The 12,671-nt window shown below is 52.1% G+C and overlaps 5 protein-coding genes across 5 annotated transcripts; 3 read left to right on the top strand and 2 right to left on the bottom strand.

Moving 5' to 3' along the window:
* Positions 1-386: 386 nt before the first annotated feature.
* On the top strand, positions 387-2,003 carry Z519_08532 (uncharacterized protein; the record flags this gene model as incomplete). Its single annotated transcript, XM_016766260.1, has 1 exon — positions 387-2,003. The coding sequence occupies one exon, from the start codon at positions 387-389 to the stop codon at positions 2,001-2,003; it is 1,617 nt and encodes a 538-aa protein (XP_016617418.1).
* An 802-nt stretch (positions 2,004-2,805) lies between these two features.
* On the bottom strand, positions 2,806-5,790 carry Z519_08531 (uncharacterized protein; the record flags this gene model as incomplete). Its single annotated transcript, XM_016766259.1, has 1 exon — positions 2,806-5,790. The coding sequence occupies one exon, from the start codon at positions 5,788-5,790 to the stop codon at positions 2,806-2,808; it is 2,985 nt and encodes a 994-aa protein (XP_016617417.1).
* An 874-nt stretch (positions 5,791-6,664) lies between these two features.
* Positions 6,665-8,035, top strand: Z519_08530 (uncharacterized protein; the record flags this gene model as incomplete). The annotated part of the gene is made up of 1 exon (XM_016766258.1): positions 6,665-8,035. The coding sequence occupies one exon, from the start codon at positions 6,665-6,667 to the stop codon at positions 8,033-8,035; it is 1,371 nt and encodes a 456-aa protein (XP_016617416.1).
* Positions 8,036-8,597: 562 nt separating this feature from the next.
* On the top strand, positions 8,598-9,508 carry Z519_08529 (uncharacterized protein; the record flags this gene model as incomplete). The annotated part of the gene is made up of 2 exons (XM_016766257.1): positions 8,598-8,840; positions 9,074-9,508. The coding sequence occupies 2 exons, from the start codon at positions 8,598-8,600 to the stop codon at positions 9,506-9,508; spliced, it is 678 nt and encodes a 225-aa protein (XP_016617415.1).
* An 809-nt stretch (positions 9,509-10,317) lies between these two features.
* Z519_08528 (uncharacterized protein) lies at positions 10,318-12,138 on the bottom strand (the record flags this gene model as incomplete). Its single annotated transcript, XM_016766256.1, has 1 exon — positions 10,318-12,138. One exon carries the CDS (start codon positions 12,136-12,138, stop codon positions 10,318-10,320), a length of 1,821 nt encoding a protein of 606 aa, XP_016617414.1.
* Between the last annotated feature and the right edge of the window lie 533 nt (positions 12,139-12,671).

Here is a 12,671-nt window from a genome sequence, read left to right as displayed (position 1 = left end):
GACTTATCTCAACCAAGACATCGCCGCCAGTGCCGCGATTGGAGTAGAGACCGAGTTCCTGAAAGATCAAAAATGTTGGAGTGAAGCATCTCCCAGTGAGGGACCAAAGTTGAGATACAACACGGCGGGGACCTATTATGGTGGGGAAACATTTCGCAGCGAGGCGCTCAGTAGCTAGTGGCTCGCTAGTGCGCACCCACTAGAGCAGTTACGGTGACGTCGATCGGATGAGTTGCCCCAAAGATCGGCAAGGACCGCTTGTGCGCAGTCTGCTCTCATTCACGAACAGTTATGTACACCTTTTCCTATCGCTGACGAATGTCAGGAACCGCAGCCAGCTTTCTGGCGATGTCGAGCTCTCCTATCGAACCTGAGTTGCCGCAATCATGACGGAGATTGCTCCCCGCGAAGTCACTCCGCCTCCTCTCCAAGCGCCCACCGCCAAAGAAAAGAAGTATGACCGCCAATTGAGATTATGGGCTGCCTCAGGACAACGTGCCCTGGAAGAATCCCATGTCCTCTTAGTTGTAGGGGATGATGCCTTCGGCTCCAACAGTAGCGTTGCTGGCGCTGAGACTCTAAAGAACCTCATCTTACCGAGTGTCGGCAGTTTCACCATCGCAGACTCGGCAAAAGTCACCGAAAGAGATCTGGGAATCAACTTCTTCCTCGAGTCGAACAGTCTTCACAAGTCAAGAGCAGACGAGATGAGACGGCTACTACAGGAGCTGAATCCAGACGTCACTGGCCACGCAATTTCAACTCCCTTGGCAGAATGGCTCCCTGTGCAAGAGTCCCTCAAGCCTTACAATCTGATCCTCCTCTGCGCTCCGGTGGCTCGGGAACCGCTCGAGAAGATATGTGGTTATGCGTTAGAGAACTCAATACCAGTGATCTACATCCAGTCAGCCGGCTTCTTTGCCTCTTTCTCGATTCAACTGCCCACTGAATTGCCCATCGTGGATACTCACCCTGATCCTGAGAGTACCCAAGATCTCCGTCTTCTTGCGCCTTGGCCCGAGCTCGACGCTGAAGCCGATTCTCTCGGAGACCTCACATCGCTGTCAGATCACGACCACGGCCACATCCCATACATTCTCATTCTCTTACACTACCTCAGACGGTGGAAGACAGATCACGATAACAAGAATCCCTCTTCGTTCAAAGAAAAGACCGAATTTCGGAACCTTGTCGCGTCTGGCGCAAGAACAAACAACCCCGAAGGCGGCGAAGAGAACTTTGACGAAGCCTGTGCCGCGGTGCTCAAGAGCATCGCTCCCCCACCAATAGGCAATGGGTGCAAGGAGATGATGTCTATGCCTTCCTGCACCAGCCTAACCACAGACTCGGCAAATTTCTGGGTTGTCGCAAACGCTATCAAAACGTTCTATGACACTCACGGTGTTCTGCCGCTACCCGGAGCTCTTCCAGACATGAAAGCCACCAGTGCAGATTACGTCAAGCTTCAGACCATCTACAAGTCCAAAGCGCGAGCTGACGTGGCTGAAGTAACTAGGCTTGTTCGCCAAATCGAAGCGTCCATTTCAAGAACGGCTTCGCCAGTTCCAGACTCGGAGATTGAAGCCTTCTGCAAAAATGCCTCTCATGTACGTGTCTTGACGAACCAGAACAGGGAGGTCATCCCTTCACTGCGCCTGATGCTATCTGACCCCAAAGTCCTCCTCCGTCTCGCATCCATTATTGAAAATGATTGGGAGTCCCTTTCCCCTGTCTTTGTCGCGCTCAACAACAAAAGCTTCTCGTCAGACATGCCGCTCAACGTGGATTCACTGTCATCCAGTCCCGAGATGCGCGAGAACATTACCAATGCTATCACGGAAGCCGAGCGTGTGGAGGGCGGTGAGCTGCACAACATTTCCAGTGTAGTCGGAGGCATGGTGGCGCAGGAGGCGATCAAGCTGCTGACGAGGCAGTATGTCCCTGTCAATGGGACTTGCGTTTTCGATGGCATAAAGAGCAAGTCTGGGGTTTTCAAATTCTGAAACACAGATATAGATTGCGCCAAAGTTTGAGAGAACTGAGCAAGGGTCTTCGGTGGCAAGAAATAGAAGAAGCGGACGTGATGAATAAATGAGATATGTGATGATCGAGGTCACAACGGAATGAAGAATGGATAACCGGCACAAAAAGTATGATAGACCAGACGAGCACCGTGGGTTCAACGATATTCGACCCAGGGCTTGATACACGGCTGCTTTTTAAGACTCGGCTCCTGTAGAAGGAGATCCAGGAGACTATGATATAAGGCTATACATAGGACCTGGAAATAGCCAGCTACCCGAATACAGCTCACTTAAATGCTGAAACGAGGACTAACCAACCGCGACGGAAGCTCCCTTAACACGTTCCGTAGATAATGCCATTATTACCGTGTGTGCCATGCCATGGCATGCCAACCGAAAAGCTCTATCTATGTACATATATATATGTACACGTGAAGATCCATACATCTGCATTATACATCGAACACAACACACAGACACATAAACACACAAACACATCTCCCAGCCAATTCTGTACCGGAGAAGAAGAATGGACTTTTGGATTTGACCATGTAGTAAGTAGCTCCTTTCGCTCGCATACTCCACCCAAGCTGGTGTAAGGACCGCCATCATACCGTGATCAGGAAAAGCAAGGATGCGTGAGACACTGCAAGGCTGGAACGCGGCAGACAGGTTCAGGGTCTGCGGGGAACAGGTTGCAGAAACAGGCCAGGGATCGAACTGAGATACGCGTACCGAATTGACGTGAAAGAGGACCAGCAATCCCGAACACAGGAGGGGATCATACCGCATCTCGCCATTCCTCTGTCAGCTCCTCTTCCTTGACCATCCTCCTCAGGTCCTTCAGGACAGCCTCCGTGCCCTTTTCTACCACACTTATCCTTGGAACGCGGAATCTATTCCCGCTGACCTCCACCACCCTCAGCCTCCCTTCCACCTTCTCCTTGGAGCCAGGGAGATTGCCCAATAGCCCCAACTTTGGTGGTAGGCTCTCGATCTCATTGTTCCTGATGTCGAGGACTTCCAGCCCGCGGACGCCCTCAACGTCGACGGAAGTGAACCAATTATCTGTAGCCAGCAAAGTCTTCACGTTCGGCCACCAGGCCCGGACCCAAGGGACGTGACCTGCGAGACGATGGCATGAGATGTTTATTTCCACGAGGCAGGGGGCTTTAAGGTATGTTGTGAGGGCATCGAGAGAGGTCAAGCCTGTGGAAACAATATAGAGTGATTTCAGGTTTGGGAGGAAGAGTTCGCTGGTGAGGTACTCTGTCGGATGCAGCTGAGGGTTATGAGAGAGGTCGAGAGATTGGAGAGTATATTTCACGGAAGGGTGCGAAAGGAGGTCAATCGGGAAGGATGGGAGTTCGTTGTTGGAGAGTTTGAGGGTGTGGATTTGTGAAGACAAGTCGATTTCAGCCACGGAGAGGGTGACCAGTGAATGGGAGGAAAGGTCGAGAATTCCGTTGGAAGGGGTGTAACGGTACTCCCCACCAGATTTTGAGCTGGTGAGGTTATCGCTTTGCTCTGGGGAAGGCTTCTCGGATTGTTCCAATTCAAGTCTCTTCTCGAGGTCCGCCTTGAGCTCCGAGGTATTCATTGTGAGGTACTTTTTCTCACGAAGTGGATTTCCGACAATGTTAAAGGTCGACAGGTTCGTCATCAACACAATCTCGGGCAAAACGAGGCGGATGTTGTTGTTTCCAAAATCTGCCGTCTTTAGGTTATCCAGCTGTGCTAAATCTGCGGGAATCTCTTCCAACTGATTTTCCGAAACTTCCAAGGTATATAGTTGCTTGCAATTCGTTAATGGGGGTAGGCTGATGAGCTTGTTGCCGTTTAGAGCGATTGAACGCAGATTTGAGAGATCTGGGGCATTGTCACTGTCAAAAAATTTCTCCAGTTCATTGAATGACGCGTCCAAGGTACGCAGCTCGGGGAGAGCCAGCGTGCCTGACAGCAGGGTACCGGAAATACGGTTTCGGGAGACGTTTAGTTCGGTCAAAGTTGAAGTAGGTAGACTCTCCCACGGGAGTGTTGCAAACTTGTTGCCTGCGATGTTCAACACCTTCATGCTCCCAAGTCGGGATAGACCTTCGGCACCAAAGCTCTGGATTTTGTTGCCGCGTAAATCAAGAACTTGAAGATGCTCGAGGTTGCAGTCGCCAAGTTCCAATGTGCCTTCAATGAGGTTGTCCGCCATGATAAGCTCCTTGAGATGGGGTATCCGGCCTAATACCTCAAAAGCATTGTTGGTGAGTCTGTTGCCGCTCAAGTTCAACGACTGAAGTCTTTCTAACCTTCGCATCCCTGTGGGTATTTGCCGCAATCGGTTTCTGCGCAGGTCTATTGTCTCGAGGCCGCCAAATTGATTTGAGTTCTCATCATCGTCAGCCGATTCCGATTCTGAAAAATCGGGAAACATGTCATCCTCTAATTCCTTGAGCTCGTTGTCTGCTGCATTGAGCTTTATTAACACCACCATTTCGGCCCAACTCGTCGTGCTGTTCTCCGATTTATACATTTTCATGATTTCTTGGGGCATTTGTTTCAGTTTCATCGCTGCAATATTCAGATGACCAGACGTAACAGCCTGTTGTATACGTTTCCGCAGCAGCCCTTTGTTATCGCCGCCTAGAGACGCCGCTTCATCGATAAAATCCGATGGCCAGGAAGAGGCTTCAGATGATGGCGGGGCTGCCGTCCCAGTACTCTCGCGAGCTTTTCTTCTCGCAGCTTTTGCCTTTGCAATAGTCTCCCGTAAAGCGGCCGATGACTTGGGGGAATTTGTTGCCTGTAGTTCTTTCACTGCAGCAACAGTGGCAGCTTGCTGAGCGGGGGCGTCCTTTCTTGCTTTCGTCGCTGATTTTAACAGTGGAGTCGATGGTGCGAGTGTGTTCTCTCCTCTTGACCGTGGCTTGAGGAGCGCCGGCGATGATTCAACGTTAGAGACCGCAAGCTTGCTATTAGATCTAGTGATAGGAGAAGGGGGTCTGAAAATAGAAGAAAGAGGTTGCTTCGAAGTTGGCGTGGGCGTCATTGTTCCCCTGTCCCCATAGGTTGGCCTATGCTTCAAGGTTTGAGCTGACATCTTTGACCGTGGTCCTCCAGCAGACTCCTTGTAAGCAACATCAAAAGCTGAACTGACGGACCTCCTGACATCCCGAAGTGGTTTTGCTATTCGTGAGTGGTGACCCTTGATGAACGCCTTTGGTGGTGTGTAGATTTCGCCAGGCGAGACAACCGGGGGTAGAATCGTGATATCCTTCGTCGGAGACATCCTCCCTGGCGGCCGAAAGGGCCTTTTAGTTGGCGAATCTGGTCGAGATGTTGTCGGCGAAGGAGTCGGGGTTGTCTCGTGAGGCCGATGCTTTTCCAACGTCCCGGGCTTTGCTGCTGTTGGATTCTCGTTACCAGTTTCGAACAGCGGGGGATTTTGATTGGAGCCAGGCGGAGTTGTGTCCATGGCCGTTATTTGCACATCACGGAGAGCGTCTCTCACAGGAGACTCGCTCCTTGGTGGTACAGGTTTATCCAACCAACCATATCTCGAGCGAATTGATTGATTGACGTTCTCCCCGAGCGGACGAGGAATGTGCGAGGTTTTTCGCAAATCGTCGTGGTGAATGTTCGGCACAGACGACGAGCGAGCAGAAAGTTTCAAGTTGTCACTTGAGGCCACTGCACGTGGCATTGGCAGTTTGGATAGCCGTGGAATGCTACCACGGACGGGGAGATGAGACCCCTGCTCCTGGAGGTGGTCCATGCTTTCTCAGAGATGAGAATTTGGTAAACTGAGTTTTGCTTGGGACATGGACTCGGGTGGCAGTATCATCTACTATACGGAGTGGCTCTGTTTAGGGCAGCTGCTGGGTATGCTGAGAACTCAAAAGCTCGGAGTGACAGCTCGAGGGTGTTGAACCCGGTAAAAGGGATCTGGGATGTTGACATTGGATCAGGGGAAGTCAGGAAAAGAGTGGGCTTGTGGTTGTCCCACACAACCGCACTAAGAGGAAGCCACGGTGACGCCACTTTTGACGCGTCTGGCGCCTCGATTTAGAGTCCAGCCTACCACGGGCCACCTACAGGCCCTCGTTAGTTGCTGAAGACACCCACCAACGCGACTCTCCAGGTGACACCGGGGGGCCGCGGTGCCTAAACTGTAGGGGTTTAGCCTCGACGACCGCCGGTCCACCCTCCTACGCGCACTGTCCCGTCTTCAGCCCTCTCCGCCGCAAACCACCTTCACCAGCACCCGCCTCAACCTCTTTCAACCTCTTCCCAGCCTCCTCCCCCCCTCTATCCCTTGCTGTCCCTCTTTTCCTCTTGCGTTCCTTCACTATCCAACTCGAATCTGTCAAATACCATCCTGCGCCCTGTGCAACTTTCTGTCTTTACCAATTTTCTCTCACTCTCGTTTCGAGACCTTTGTCGGTGTCCTCACTCGACAACTGACAGAAAGCGCACTGTTACGGGAGCCTTCCCGCCCAAGTCTCTGCTTTACCTCCAATATCATTCCAACTTCCCAGGTGACAGCGCTCTGCACGGCGCCGATTCTGCGAACCCATCTTGCGTATTTTGGAGCCGCCTAATATCCACAGGCAACAGCGTTTGGCCGTCTGTGCGAGGCCGACTTCCACATGGCCAACTCACACTCCCCTGCGGACCACTCGACGGTTCCTGCTACTCCTCCACATGCTCGCACCCGCTCAGCAGACAGTATGAACAAATCCTCCTATGCGTCTCCTCCACCAATGTCTGCTTCAATGACTCCACCTCCGTCTACGCAGCCTCCTCGGTTCCAATCGCCTGTCAATCGCATAGGTGCCGCTCCCATTGAGGCCTTGCTTGCCTCACCTCCACCGACTACTATCAGGTCAAATGTGCTTGGCGCCTTGCCCACTCCAGATGCGATTGCGAAAGCGGATATGGAAGAATTACGAACCATGGCTACAGAGTTGGTCTCAGCGGTCCGAGAAGCAAGAACCTCGGCCGCTCATTTCAAGCTGCAACACAATCTTCTAACCATAGAGGCGGACCAGGCTGCACAACGAGCTGAAGTTGAACAACAGATGAGTCGCCGGGAAATCGAGGTTCTCCAAACCCTTGAGTACAGGCATCGCGCAGCAATGCATTCTCGGAACTCACTTCCCCCACCACAACCGCAGATTGAGGCGTTGACCAAAACTTGCCGTGCTTTAGAGGACGAGCGCGACGAGACAGAGAAACGACTAGCACGGGCAAAGAAGTTGGTCGGGTTGCAGAGTGATAGAATAGAATTGCTTGAAGAGGAAAATGCTCTGCTCAGGCGGAGAATACGAGAGAACAGAGAGCATTTCACCAGGTTCAAAAGTCTGTCGCCATCATACAACACTCCTCGCGATACCTTCACGACTCCTCACCGGAAGCCCGTGCCGCCCTTTCCTGAAGCTCCACCGAACCATTCGAACATCGCTGCCCTTCTTGCAGCTGGCGAAGTTCTTAATGGAGAGAGCCTCAGCGTTCCTTCGACACCCACAAGAACTCATACTTCCAAACTCAAGCACGGTCATACTCGTGGAGCTCATTCTCTGTCCTCCCTTCAGACTACACCCGTACAAGTTAGGCCTGCCACTCGCAATGGCTATCCAGAGTCTATGGTGCCTCTTTCTGCACCCGCTTCTCAATTGGTGATTGAATCGGCAGAACGAGAGCGCCATGACCGGGACAGCACTATTTCCATCTCTGATGCCGAGGAAGGCAATAATGATGATAGCATTCCGGAGTCTCTGGCCAGCTCACTCGCGAGCGATATGTTGCGACGAAATCCAGGCGGCCAAGAAAGCTTGAGGCTGTCGCAAGGTGCAGAGCGCTCGAGCAATCTACTTCAAAGCAAAATTTTTGGTCCCATCAAGAAACCTGGTCAGCTCAGAAAGCGAGGGGCGAGCTTTGGAGAGACCGACATCAAGATGAAGAAGGCAAAAATTTCACAAGGCGTTGGGCTTGGAATTGGACCCTGGAGTCAAGGCTGAGAGGGAGAGTGCAGATGATCAAATGAATGATGATTGGAGATATGCCTGTAATGATACCCTCTCTCGAATCTGGCGTTGAAATAGGAGGCTTTGGACGTGAAATGTGCCAGTAGGATGTCTCTTACCCAGTAGCTCATACTCAGTCTTATCAATGGAGAACATTCTCAGCTTCAGTATTCCGTATGTACTTCGTACTGCCTCAAGATTGTCGTCCAAGCTTCGTCGAACAAATTGTGTGAACCGTACAGATTACCTCGGACTCCCTCGTACCCAGTAGTGGTTCCCATTCTCTAATCATAGGTATGTGGCGAGGGTGGATCTGAGGGGTGACCGTGAGGCTGGCAAAATACAAAAGCTGGGGCTAGTCCAAAAATGAAATCCACGTGACTACACAAATCTTGGCCAAAATATCGCTGCCAAGCCTCGAAATTGCATCGTCCTCTCCACCAAAAGTTCGACCTCACCTGCGGGCTTCGGACAACAACTTCATTTTCTTTTCCCGTCCTTCAGCCTTTTCCTCACGTCAGATCGTTGGTAGTAGGGGATCGTCCATTTCGCAGCAATGGCGATCAAGCACAACCAACAGCTCCCAAACAACCACTTCCACAAGGACTGGCAGCGCCGCGTCCGCGTGCACTTTGACCAGCCCGGCCGCAAGTCTCGACGCCGAGCCGCCCGCCTTGCCAAAGCCGCTGCGGTTGCCCCCAGACCTGTCGACAAACTCAGACCGGTGGTGAGGTGTCCTACGATCAAGTACAATCGCCGCGCCAGGGCCGGTCGGGGGTTTACATTGATGGAATTGAAGGTATGATATTTTCCAGTCTCGTCTCTTGTTTTCCTCACTGCGAGGTCAATTGAGTCTGGTCGTGGAGAGCTTGAGAGTGGGATTGAAAACTAAGGACAAGAGAAAGAGGGGGCGAGGGGAGACAAAATTCCATGTTGTCAACATTGGCCGATTCTGGTCTCCAATCCCAATCATCAATCTCCAACATAAAAACTTGAACATGTCGCTAACACCTCCTCTCTCTCGATAAATAGGAAGCAGGCATCCCCCGCAAACTTGCCCCTACGATCGGCATCGCCGTCGACGCTCGCCGCCTGGACACCAACCAAGAGACTCTCTCGCTGAACGTGTCGCGCCTGAAGGCCTACAAGGCCCGGCTCATCCTGTTCCCGCGCAAGAGTGGCCAGCACAAGAAGCTCGACTCGTCTGAGGCCGACGTCAAGATGGCGACCGAGTCGGCGGAGAAGAAGGACGGCAAGCTCGCGACCGCTGTCCAGGGCGTGATCGCTATTGATGCCGGCGTGGGCATCAAACACGGCTTCCACGAGATCAAGAAGGGAGACATGCCCGCAGGCGAGGACGCCGCGTACCGCAAGCTGAGGAACGCGAGGAGCGAGGCCAGGTTCGTCGGTGTGCGTGCGAAGAGAGCCAAGGCCAAGGAGGAGGCAGAGGAGGCCAAGAAGAAATAAACATACCCCCCAGCCATGCACACACAAGCTGCTAGGCCAATAAATACATCACCTGGAGCATGTGGTCTGATCTTGATATGATTTTAGAAGGGTGGGGAAGAGATAGCCTGGGACAAGGAAGGAAGGAACGAAAATCCAACCATCAGCGAGGCTGGCACGAGACAAAGTGTGAACGAGTGTGAGCGAGTGTGAGCGAGTGTGGCAGGGTGGAATGGAACGGAGCAGAGCAGAAGAGCATGTTACGCCATGTCATGTCCACCCTTCTTCCGCACGAGAAGAGTGGTTTCTGTTTCAGAGAGCGTCGTTGTGCACTGATCCATCAGGAGAGGACCCCCTTCGTCTCCAGCTTTGCATAGCCTTGCGGACCGGAGGACAAGTGGAGAGGCGCACAAGGGCAGGCATAGAAAATATCGAAAAACAAAAAGAAAAATTCAGAGACAGCGCACACTGAATGCAATGAAGCCTACCTAGCCAATGGCATAAAGTCCATATCCGTCGCTCGACCAGTGTGTCTCGTCTTAAGCCCCGAGATCAAAAGCATGGAGAAAAAGCATAGGCAACGCTAATGAAAATGATGTTTACACGCAACAAATGCTCCCTGTAAAGATTCTGGATAAATTCACGGTTCTAGCTAGTCACTTACAACTGTCTATGAGCTGAGAGCAACCGCAGACCATGGAACCATGTGCTTCAGACACGCCCATCCACGTCACCCCTGTATTATAATGGTCCCGATTAGTGCTAGGGGGTATCTCGCAATGTTCGTCAATTCATGTATTCGTGATTCAGCACATCTGGCAGCAGCAGTGTCACCCCTTTTTCTTGCCCTTCAACTCACTATTGGATCTGAATTCGTCACCGTCTCCATGGAGCAGTGACCAAATGTTCTCAAATGCTCCCTTAACGCCCAAGGTCGGGATCAAGCTGCAAAAGACCGTCCTCAACCCAGGCTCTGCTTTTTGCGGAATTCCACTGAACGTGGTCTGGATATCTGACCTAAGTCCACCTGCCCAGTCGATGTTCATAGTCCATATCAGCATGACTTTCTTTCTGAATTTCTTGCCCCCTGCGGTAGCGGTGACTTCTGCATCGACCGCCGTATTTTCAGTCATGTCCAGGTATCGCGCTAGTTCAATAGCTTTCTCCTGAGTCAACTGTCGGTCTCCGTCATCCTCATTCTGATGTTCAACGTGCGCTGAGGATCTGTTGTATTTGATGTTCATCCAGTGAAAGATTTTGGCACGTTCAACCGCAGCGTTGAACCATCGTCCTATGCCCCAGATCAGGCCACCTACATCAAGTCGATGCAGAGGGTGCTCCAAACGGTCGTTAACCCATTTGTAGATCTCGGTTTTTGTGGACTTGGTACGGCGTGCTCTGCCCATTGCCTCCTTCAGGTCCACGTGTTCAACTGTGGCAGTCTGGGCGTCCACAACCACTTCAAAGACACAAGAAAGGGCATCTGGAGGCCATGGAGGTGGCGCTTCGACTTTCAATAAGTGGATGATCTTCGTTCGATCCTTAAACGCCTTGGTCTCTGTCTGAGCATTCAGTTGCAGGTTGCCAGGTGCAAAGAATGTCAAGTGGGAGAGCCAATTGGCGCCACCATCGGTAAACTCAAAGCTTCGAGGGAGTCTGTCCTCGAGGAGTGATTGCCGCAGCATAGAAACAGTTTCCTCGCTCAAATCATCGTCATCATCAATAGCTGCCTGCAGTTGTTCGTTCTCCTTTTTCAGTTGTTGTAATCTTCTGTATAATGAATCCAGACTTGACGCTTGCCTTCCACTCTCTTCAGTCATTTCTTCATTGTTTCGTTGCGCCTCTTCAGTCTCGCTCTCCGGTGCCTCTTGAACGTCATACTGCATGCTCTCATTCTCTTCATCAGAGGGCTCTACGGCTGGAGGCGCTCTGGGTTTGAGAGGACTGCTCGTGAGAGGGCCCCGGGACTTGCTGCCCCATCTACCCGACCTCCTACTCATCTTTGAATCCCTGGGGCTACTGCTTGATGCAAGACCCCGGGGTCGTTCAGGCGCAGGACTCAGACCCAGCTCGACAGGCGTTGGAGGCAACTCAGGCTCACCGCTTGCGCCCCGTGGAACAGGCCTATCATCTGTCTCTTTTCTTGGGATCAGCTTGGGCAGGATTACCGGTGAAGAAGGCTCTTGACTCGGTGCACTTCTTTCCCAAGCCGTTTGTTTTGCAGGCTGACGCTCCTTGAGTGCCGGACGCCCCTTCTCAGTGGGCTGACCAATACTTGTGGTCGAACCCTTTACCAATTCAGAGAGATCTCTCTTCGACGGGTTTTGGTTTGCCGGGACAAAGGATGCGCCTATCGAAAGGCCAACACTCTGAGGGCGAGCAACCTGGGATGCTGTCTTGGGCGCCTCAGGAATGTGATCAGATCTTCCCAGGATTTCGTCTCTCAAGAGCTTTCCCCTTGGTTCGGTGACTGAGCGACGAGAAGATCGAGTGATGAGATGGGGGTGGGAGCGTGCCAGTGAACTTTTGGTGGGAGAGAGGTAGGAGGCTCTGGTGGGAGTTGTGGGTTGCCCGTTATCGGTAGCGGCGCCATTCGTTGTCTGAGACTGAGTTGGCTCGATCTTTCGTCGTTTTGGAGGAGATTGCCGCATGGTAGTCGGTGGTTGCCGTTGTGGACAATGTTTGCTCATTTGAGGCTCCTTCTCCCTCTTTGGAACAGGAAGGCGCGTCACAGGACGCGACCGAGCGAGGCAGGACCGAGTCGCAACTTATCCTGTTCAGGCTAGAGCATGATGTCGACTTGTGTCAATGAAAACGTGACCCACCATCAAAGCAGCATTGCCGAGCCTATAAGTACTAACCCTATCTGGCTTAGCTCGTGCCCATGGAGCGGGTAAGTATCCAGGCACTGCCCAAGGTGTCGGAAGGGCATGTACTCTCACTTGCTTTACACTATTACAATAATATATTATTACACCTATTATTGTCCTGGCGCTTTGGGGCCATGAGTTAGTACAGCAATGAGTCTATCTCGTTCTCGCCGAAGCGGGTCGGATTGGTCACGCTCTTTCTCTAAAAGTTCAACCAAGTACGACCGCGAACAGAGTTTCGAGAAGAAAACGAGCATTCTCACTGGAATGGAGAATTGGTCTGCCATTTATCGTTTGTCAGGATGAGGCTTAAC

Source organism: Cladophialophora bantiana, assembly GCF_000835475.1.
Source record: "Cladophialophora bantiana CBS 173.52 unplaced genomic scaffold supercont1.13, whole genome shotgun sequence".
NCBI lineage: Eukaryota > Fungi > Ascomycota > Eurotiomycetes > Chaetothyriales > Herpotrichiellaceae > Cladophialophora > Cladophialophora bantiana.
This window is presented reverse-complemented; position numbering and strand designations above follow the sequence as displayed.